Below are 8,440 nucleotides of genomic sequence, written 5' to 3' on the forward strand. Positions count from 1 at the left end.
GCAGATCGAAATTTAGTGATGGTATTTTAAATGTTCAGTTACGTTTGTATATTTATTTAAAAAGCTTTGTGGGCCACGCCCTTAAATTTGTTTAAAGTAATGACATAAATGCACATAAACAACATTTCGCTTAACACTAATAAATGCAATAGTTTCAACAGTTTGAACATTAAATGCTCAGAAATGCACAGAATCTCCAAAAACAAATCACCTTCATGTTACATGCGGAAGACGCCAAACTTAGTATCGTGTCCAGCATTATTCAAAGCCGCCTTCAAGCTGAGTCCCAACACTTGGCGAGTGTTGGCCGGATCAATGATGCCATCATCCCAGAGGCGAGCAGTGCTATAGTATGGGGATCCCTCTTTCTCAAACATCTCCACAATGGGAGTCTTAATCTTTTGGGCCTCGGCTTCGGTGAATTCCTTGCCAGCTCGCTTGCGTTGATCCTCTGTGATCTGAGCCAACACATTGGCCGCCTGGGTGCCACCCATCACCGAGATGCGGGAATTGGGCCACATGTAAAGGAATCGAGGGGAATAGGCGCGTCCACACATGCCATAGTTACCAGCGCCATAGGAGCCACCAATGATGACCGTAAACTTGGGCACATTGGCACAAGCAACCGCAGTCACCATCTTTGCACCATTCTTGGCAATACCGTTGGCCTCCGCGTCACGACCCACCATAAAACCTGGTGAGGAAGACAAGCCAAGACATTTGCGTTTTATAAATTATGAAACGCGACGAAATATCTTTAACTCACCTGTAATATTCTGCAGGAAGACCAAAGGAATCTTACGCTGCGCACACAGCTGAATAAAGTGGGCGCCCTTGAGCGCACTCTCCGAGAAGAGGACACCATTGTTACCCACAATACCCACAGTACGTCCATAGAGCTTGGCAAAGCCACAGACCAAAGTCTCTCCATATAGCTTCTTGAACTCGGTGAAGCGACTACCATCGACAATGCGAGCGATCACCTCACGCACATCGAAGCTCTTGGTCAGATTAGGACCTACAATACCATACAGTTCACGTGGATCGTAGACAGGCTCCTCCACAGCAGATTCACTCGATGTGGCAATGCGGAAGTTCTGCTGACTTGATTGCAGAAGCTGATCGTTGTAGTTATTGGTCGCCGGCAGATTCAAATTGCTGACCACCTGGCGTGCCAAGTAGAGAGCATGCTCATCGTCCAGCGCATAGTGATCGGTGACGCCAGAGGTCTTGCAGTGAAGATCAGCGCCACCCAAATCCTCGGCAGAAACCTCTTCACCCGTTGCTGCCTTGACTAGCGGTGGTCCGGCCAAGAAAATCGTGCCCTGACGCTTCACAATGATGCTCTCATCAGCCATGGCCGGCACATAGGCACCTCCAGCTGTGCAGCTGCCCATGACGACGGCAATCTGTGGTATGCCCTGGGCGGACATGTTCGCTTGGTTGTAGAAGATGCGTCCAAAGTGCAGTTTGTCGGGAAAGACTTCGGCCTGACGTGGCAAATTTGCGCCACCGGAATCCACCAGATAAATGCAGGGCAAGCGATTCTCCTGGGCAATCTCCTGAGCACGCAAATGCTTCTTCACCGTGATAGGATAATAGCTGCCGCCCTTAACTGTGGCATCATTGGCCACAACAACGCACTCGGTACTGTCAGGAAGATATGAGCTTAGCTTACTACCTTAATCTTCTAAAAGAAATCGGCTTACCCGCAAACGCGTCCAACGCCAGTGACAATACCACCGGAATTAACCACCTCATCGCCGTACAGTTCATGGCCAGCCAAAGTGCTAAGCTCCAGGAAGGGCGAACCTTTGTCCAGCAACAGATTTATGCGTTCTCTGGCCAACAGTTTGCCCCTTGACGTGTGACGTTCATTGGCCTTGTCGCCGCCTCCGCTCAACACCTGGCTGGTCACATTTCGCAGCTGTGAGACCAGTTTGCTCATCTCGCTGGCATTGTCCTGCAGTGGATACACTTCGTTACCGATAAATGCAAAATTGTATGCAAATTGTTTATACCTTGAACTCGGCCGATTGCTTATCGACTTCGCTGGTCAACACATTGGCATCTCCCACATGCAACAGACGCGTCTGGCTGCGCATCAGCTGTGTGGCCAACGAATGCCGCAGCAATTGGGTAAGTGGCAGCTTCAGCATGTCGATTGTGGTGGATAAATAAATGGAATTACGCGGAGCGATCACAGTAGCTGCCAAGTTGCTGTTACGTCAGGTGTGTTGTACACGGCGGCGTGTGCGTCAACTCTGGGCACATCTATCTCGCGATCAGCTGTCATTCAAAGTGGCGCCATCTACCGCAAAAGCGTTAGAGTTGCCAGCCAAGTAAAATAATTGAAAAGCTTTTCTTCGTTTCTTTGGCATTATTAGATTTATTCGATTTTCAGTTATTTTTTTGAAGTGAACTTGTGAGTTGATAACGCAATAATTCAGTACTACAACTATGCAAAAACGACAACAAATTGTGATTGTGCATGACGCGCTAATATTTATATAACTGTGTGGGTGTTTATGTAAATATAGGACTTTATTTTAATTATTAGTATAATTATTATAATCATTAGGTGTAGGAATTGTAATTTAAATAGTTAACACTGGCTAAAACAATCACATGACAAACATAAACGTTGGCTCTCTTCATTTATTACTATTAAAATTTGAATTACTTGTTATTGTATATATAAAAACTATACGTAGATAATTTAGATATTTTGTAGGTTGGTTGTTGGTTTATCCTTAAAGCATTCCGAAAAAATTGTACTACAAAAATATAACATTCCTCATCATTGCCGCAGAGCACCACATTGATGATCTGATGATGATCGTCATCATTTTTTTTTTTTTTTGGCTTTACTTAATCTTAATTTTGTGTAGCTTCAATTTAAAGCCAAGCACCTCGCTCAGCACACCGGAGAGTGCCGATAGGATGACCACTTTGATGGTTGTGAACAGATATGGATTGGCACTGAGACCAGAGATCTTGAATGGCGTTTCCAGTTCCTTAAGCAGATCGGCTGCCAGTTTTAGTACACTATTTGAGACCATTAATTCCTCCTTTTTCTTAGGTTTCTGCTCAATTTGCAAATACAAATTGATTTGTTCGGTGATCAGCACCGAAACGCTTCGATATTTGTGCTGAATCTTCTGGCCGAGCGTCATAAAGCGCAGCAGATAGATGCCAATGGTAATGGACCAGATTAGCGCCTCCAGCGTTAAATGAGTGTGCAAATGCACCGAATCCTTTAGCCACTCCACGCTCAAAAAGGCCAACAGCAGGAGTGTGACAATAAATGCGGCCGACACAATAATATCCACCGAACGTTGTGGACCGCGTTTCTAGAAAGTAACAAAAATACTGGATTAACGATGGTTTAAGTTATGGATATAAGTTTATTTACCTTAAGATAAGAGCGCACACTCAGCCATGTCTTGATATTGCGCACTTTGTTGAGCCGAAAGTGTGGCAGATTCGATTTTCGAGCGCGACGCGATGAAGTCAAATGTGAAAAGAGTTTGGCATACAGAAAACTAAAATGCAATTGAAATTAATTACATTACAAACAATATTATAAAAGATTGCAACAGTTACCGCTGCTTAAAGGTGCGCTCGGCCACCGCGAAGATGATGAATAGTATGAGGGTGAGGCACAATCGCTGTATAAAGCCCAAGGCCAACACGGTGCGTTCCCATTGCGCCTCACCAAAGGCAAAGCCCAAGAGTGTAAAGACCGAGGACGATGACTTCTCCCACAACAGCTGGGGCATATAAAAGTAACTAATCTCGCTGCCCTTATCCGCATCAACGATGATCTATAAGCAAGCAAAGCATTTAATCATTGTTTTATTACACTACTGCCACACTTTTTACCAATCGAAGCACGTACCTCGCACAGTCGACAAAAGGTGGGTATCAAAGTCAGCAAGAAGGAGAAGAAGACTCCAATGTAAATGTAATCGTTGGTCACGCCCAGCGAATCGACGCGTTCTATAATGCACGAAGCAATCTCCAGCACCGAGAGTTGTGCTTTCTTTGTGTCCCGCTGATCCCAAATGGTGCAACTAACTGTGGAAAATGATTACAAATTAATAAAGTAGAATAAATCGATGTAAATATAAATGTAATGTTGGAAGGAAAGATCGCGAACATATATCTAAAAAAAAAAACTATTTTCTAGTTTATCTAATCGGAATCCTATAACCGATTTGGAATCAATTTCAATATTAATTAATTTCAATTTCATCGAACAATGTGACGATTTAAAATAATTTTCGATATACATATTTCTTTCATTAAATCAAATGATTCATTCAAAATCAAAAAACATCTATTGTACACAAGTTGGCAATAAACTTTTAAGTTTCAAATTACTTACTGCGATCTAAGCTACTGTGCGGATTAAGTATGGTTGTGGGTGTTATGTCCAACTCGGGCAGCTCTTCGTCGCTGCATGGCTGATGCTTGTATCCGCCATCCGACTGATCCAACTCCGAGGTGTAGCTGCAATCCTCGCTATTCGTGGTGACGCCCAGCCAATCGGTGGCCGAAGTGTTGCACTCTTGTGTGCCAGCTGAAGCTGGACTTGATATGATGTCTGCATCGTCGCATTCATCGGACTCTGCACAGCTGCTAGTTGATTCGTGTGCCAGTTTATCGTTTGGCTGGACATTGTTGCTGTTGGTGTTGCCCGTTGAGCTGCTGGTGCTGCTCACATTGAGACGCAAACGTAGCTGATTTGGCGGTGCGATAGCCGCAGTTGTTGCAGCATTCGAGTTGCCGCCAACATTGGGCGATTGATTGTTGTCTTCACCACTGGAACTTTTGCCATTGAGACTCTCGAAACCGTCATCTTCGCCAATGCTGCGGCGAGTGCGATAATTGGGCTCCAAACGAGCTCCACTTGGCGATGGCGTCGCATTGCTCAGCTCAATGCTGGACGATGGCAACTCATTCTGATCAAACGTGGCACAAATCTGTATGGGCGTATGCCAGTTGACATTGCGCTTCTTATGCGGACTGTCGGACGCAACACTTCCGACCTTTCGCAGATCAAAGAGCGGCTCTGGGAGTGTCGTGCTGTCAGCAACAGCAGCAGCAGCGGCAGACGCCGCAGTTGCAGCTTGATGGTGCACGGTTATGGCAGTTGTGGTGGCAAAGGATTCTTCACTACTGGGTTTAAGCTCGGTTGTTGTTGTTGTTGTGGTTGGCTCCACGCTGATGGTCGCCAGTTTGGCACGTCGCGCACTCAACGAATGATTGCTGCTGCTCGGCTGCGAAAGCTCAGCTTCCGGCTGTCGCACACTGTAGTTTACAATAATAATAATAGATTAATACAAATATTCGCTTTGCTGTTTTGCAACTCTGAAACTTGCCGCACGTATTTTTTGCGACGTCGCATTCGCTGCTGTTCCCGCGGCACATTCGCTTTCTCGCTGAAATTTGTCATGGAGATGCGACGCAATTTGCTTTTAGTGCTGCCGCCAGACGAAGTATTTGTGGCGACAATCTGCGAGTGGATTAGGCTAATCAGCAAACTTAATGCACAGGGTATTAACAATGCGCTCAGCAGATCGGCATTCTCTTCAGATTGCTGTTTATCGGCGGCAAGCGTTGCCGTCGATGTGGCATTCACTTGCTGCTCGTAGACGAGCGGCGCAATGCGATTGCTGTGCATAATGTAGATAGCCCAATTGACCAATTGGGTGATGTACAAGCAGAGTATGAAGCCAAAGGCATTCGGTGTCGTCTGCTTCACCCACCATTGTGCATAGAGTGGCAGCAACAGGTACCGCAGTATGGCCAAGCGAATGACCGTGAGGAGCGTTTGCTTGGGCTTTGCTTTCGGAAATGTCGAACCTATTTAAAGAAAAACGATAAGGCATTAATTATTGAATACTATTATTAAAGTGCATTAGTTTAGTCACCTCGCACCAAATCCACATCGATCAGTTCCGTTTTCAGCTTGGTGTTCTTCAAGTTGACGCTATTGAAGCCATCCAAAATACGCTGTTCGACAGTCTTCTCCCATTCTTGCTTATCATAGGTGCCGATTCTTTTCTGGTACCTAAAGCAAAGAAGAATCATAAATTAGTTAAACTATGTAACAAGTCAGATATTGCAACACTGCTTACCATGCAACAATTTCATCCAATTTCATAGTAAAAGTGACATAAAATACGCTAAATTGCCACGCGCCCTGCTGCGAGATCCACAAAAGAAAAAATGATAGTATTAAATTAGTTATACAATTACGTTTGACGACTTGTCTATTACTTTAAGCAATTGAAAGCTGTGCTGAACACTTGAATTCTTAGCCATTTTTATACCCGCTATCCAATGATTAGTAGTGTATTATAATATTGATATGATAGATCCTTTTCATCGGCCTGCCTGCATATATAAACACCTGGAACTCAAGAACTATAAAAGCCAGGGTTACCAAAATTTGAGAGAATATTTCTTATTGACACACGCAGATCTAATTTGTTTTAGTAATGGGAGACGCCCATTTCGATACTCCATTCAATAAAACTGAATAGAAGGCGTAATTTTAAAGCAAAATTGTCTAAATTAGACAACCATATTAAAAGGTATAATCAAAATTAGTTCTTTTTTTATTTACTTAGGGTATACATAATAATAATATTATAATAAATATGAATATTAATTAAGTAGTACTGGCTTTGGTCACTCTAAATATTATTGTACTTCTAAAAAATAATATAGAATTCCAGTTTGAATGCAAACTAAAGTCTACCATCTAAAGAAAAACTAATTTAATTTGGTAATATAACTAAATTTAAATTTAATTAAGTTATCCTATCATATGAGTACATAGATCCGTTTTATCGGCCCAGGGCAAATTAAATTTTTATGTATTCCTCAAAAATAGTTTTCTGACTTCATTTTTGAATTCCAGCTAAAGACTATAAACAAAACGACATCCAAATTGATAGTCACAATCAAATAATAAAGATAAACGTTATTTTTTAGAGTGCAAAAGTCAAGTGCAAACTTTGGTCACACTTTATAAATGAACTACACAAAAAATAAATTATCTAGTATCTCAAAGTCGAGCATACTCCTCAGTAGCTTTCCCACTTATTAATTTATGAACGCTGCAGACTGAAACGGTCTTCTAGTTAGACGAAAATGTTTACAACAAATGCGCGCAGCTTGCTGAGCAGCTGATTTGATTTGATATCGAAGAAACAGGTTTTCGCTTTAAGCCGGTTGCAACGTTTATTTAAATAAACAAAAAGGAAGTGCAAGAAGTTTTCCGCAACAAAGGGAAAATCCCCTAGAAATCAACTACTAGCAATAACTTGTTTCAGTATTTGTTGTATGGTATTGTGCTTGTATAAATACATTTACAAATAATTCATTTTAACAAGTGAATAGTAGGGTATTAAGTTTTCACATATGCCCCATTGTAAGTGCATGCAAATGTTGCAGCTAACAAAACAATTAAAGCAGCTGATAACTTTCACCTTCACATTGATATGCGATTCAAGAGCTTGAAGACAACAACGAAATGGTTAAAACAAATGAGTGGGGAATCGTCTCTGCTTTCTCAACAAGCCGTTATACACAACATTTTTGTGTATTCTCTAAAAAAAATCTCAAAATTCTTTGATTATATTATTTTATTGCTTTGGTAGTGCTTTGCGATGCTGTTGCTGCTGGTGGCGTTTTTGTGGCAAAGAGTTCAAGGTGAACAATTTTGTTTTATGACTAGGGGCCCACTTTGTAGTTGGATTTATGCAAATATGTTGAAATTAATGCACATTGCATTCATCGATCTGCCATTTACCTGAAATTTCACAAAATGCTAATCGATTTTATGCACTTCTTTTTGTTGTTGTGAGGAGGAGCGCGCAGTTAGTTTACTTTCGCGCTGTTTACACACGTTGAACGAGGCTCCAACACTACACTTGTTTAACTTTCAGTTAAAAACTATCAATTTTGCATGCATTAGCAGCCTACCAGCTTTGTTTTGTTGGTGTTGCACTTGCATTTATGGCCGAAATGAATTGAATTACAGAATTGAGCACGACGAAAACGTCTTCCTCCTGCGAAATTTGGAAGATTTGTGTGTTTACTGTTTATGTGTGGCCGAACTTTCCCAAAGGAAAAACGGAAAAGGTAGACGAATAGTTTGGTATGTGCAAGTTCTTGGTCACTCTGGACACATATCGATATTTTGATTGTCAGCTGTTTTTTTTTTTATCGATATTTGTATTCTGGTTTCCATTTGGTAGTTATTTAATAACGGTTATTTGAGTTGAAAAAAAGTAGAGCTTAAAGTGAAGGAAAGGACACCTAATTTAATAATTGTTCTTCATTTTTATTTAATTCATATTTATACCAGCTATAATGTGACAATTGACTTGCTGAAAATTTTATAAGCAAGTTTACAATACTT

At 41.8% G+C, this 8,440-nt stretch overlaps 2 protein-coding genes across 3 annotated transcripts; both read right to left on the reverse strand.

The window, feature by feature from the left end:
• Positions 1-24: 24 nt before the first annotated feature.
• LOC133843293 (probable methylcrotonoyl-CoA carboxylase beta chain, mitochondrial) lies at positions 25-2,259 on the reverse strand. Its single transcript, XM_062276782.1, has 4 exons — positions 2,022-2,259; positions 1,710-1,963; positions 767-1,650; positions 25-694 (listed from the first exon to the last, which is right to left on the reverse strand). The coding sequence occupies exons 1-4, from the start codon at positions 2,157-2,159 to the stop codon at positions 219-221; spliced, it is 1,752 nt and encodes a 583-aa protein (XP_062132766.1). The 5' UTR covers positions 2,160-2,259; the 3' UTR covers positions 25-218.
• Positions 2,260-2,640: 381 nt separating this feature from the next.
• LOC133843292 (protein phtf) lies at positions 2,641-8,117 on the reverse strand. 2 transcript variants are annotated; one of them, XM_062276781.1, is made up of 9 exons: positions 7,829-8,117; positions 6,147-6,211; positions 5,940-6,079; positions 5,388-5,871; positions 4,391-5,316; positions 3,902-4,080; positions 3,607-3,827; positions 3,416-3,545; positions 2,641-3,353 (listed from the first exon to the last, which is right to left on the reverse strand). In XM_062276781.1, the coding sequence occupies exons 2-9, from the start codon at positions 6,170-6,172 to the stop codon at positions 2,868-2,870; spliced, it is 2,592 nt and encodes an 863-aa protein (XP_062132765.1). In that variant the 5' UTR covers positions 6,173-6,211; positions 7,829-8,117; the 3' UTR covers positions 2,641-2,867. The 2 variants fall into 2 exon arrangements, with proteins under 2 accessions (XP_062132765.1, XP_062132764.1); XM_062276780.1 differs by having other exon boundaries at positions 6,147-6,214.
• Positions 8,118-8,440: the final 323 nt, after the last annotated feature.

The sequence above is a fragment of the Drosophila sulfurigaster genome, chromosome 3, assembly GCF_023558435.1.
Source record: "Drosophila sulfurigaster albostrigata strain 15112-1811.04 chromosome 3, ASM2355843v2, whole genome shotgun sequence".
Lineage (NCBI taxonomy): Eukaryota > Metazoa > Arthropoda > Insecta > Diptera > Drosophilidae > Drosophila > Drosophila sulfurigaster.

What these genes read in the sequence shown, in the direction of transcription:
- LOC133843293 (XM_062276782.1), bottom strand. Translation starts at nt 2,159, where the DNA reads ATGCTGAAGCTGCCACTTACCCAATTGCTGCGGCATTCGTTGGCCACA. An exon ending in GGCGTTGGACGCGTTTGCGG is followed by an intron (nt 1,651 to 1,709) that starts GTAAGCCGATTT and finishes TCTTCCTGACAG; the next exon opens with TACCGAGTGCGTTGTTGTGG. An exon ending in CTTCCTGCAGAATATTACAG is followed by an intron (nt 695 to 766) that starts GTGAGTTAAAGA and finishes CTTCCTCACCAG; the next exon opens with GTTTTATGGTGGGTCGTGAC.
- LOC133843292 (XM_062276781.1), bottom strand. Translation starts at nt 6,172, where the DNA reads ATGAAATTGGATGAAATTGTTGCATG. An exon ending in TTGGATGAAATTGTTGCATG is followed by an intron (nt 6,080 to 6,146) that starts GTAAGCAGTGTT and finishes TCTTTGCTTTAG; the next exon opens with GTACCAGAAAAGAATCGGCA. An exon ending in GTGTGCGCTCTTATCTTAAG is followed by an intron (nt 3,354 to 3,415) that starts GTAAATAAACTT and finishes GTTACTTTCTAG; the next exon opens with AAACGCGGTCCACAACGTTC.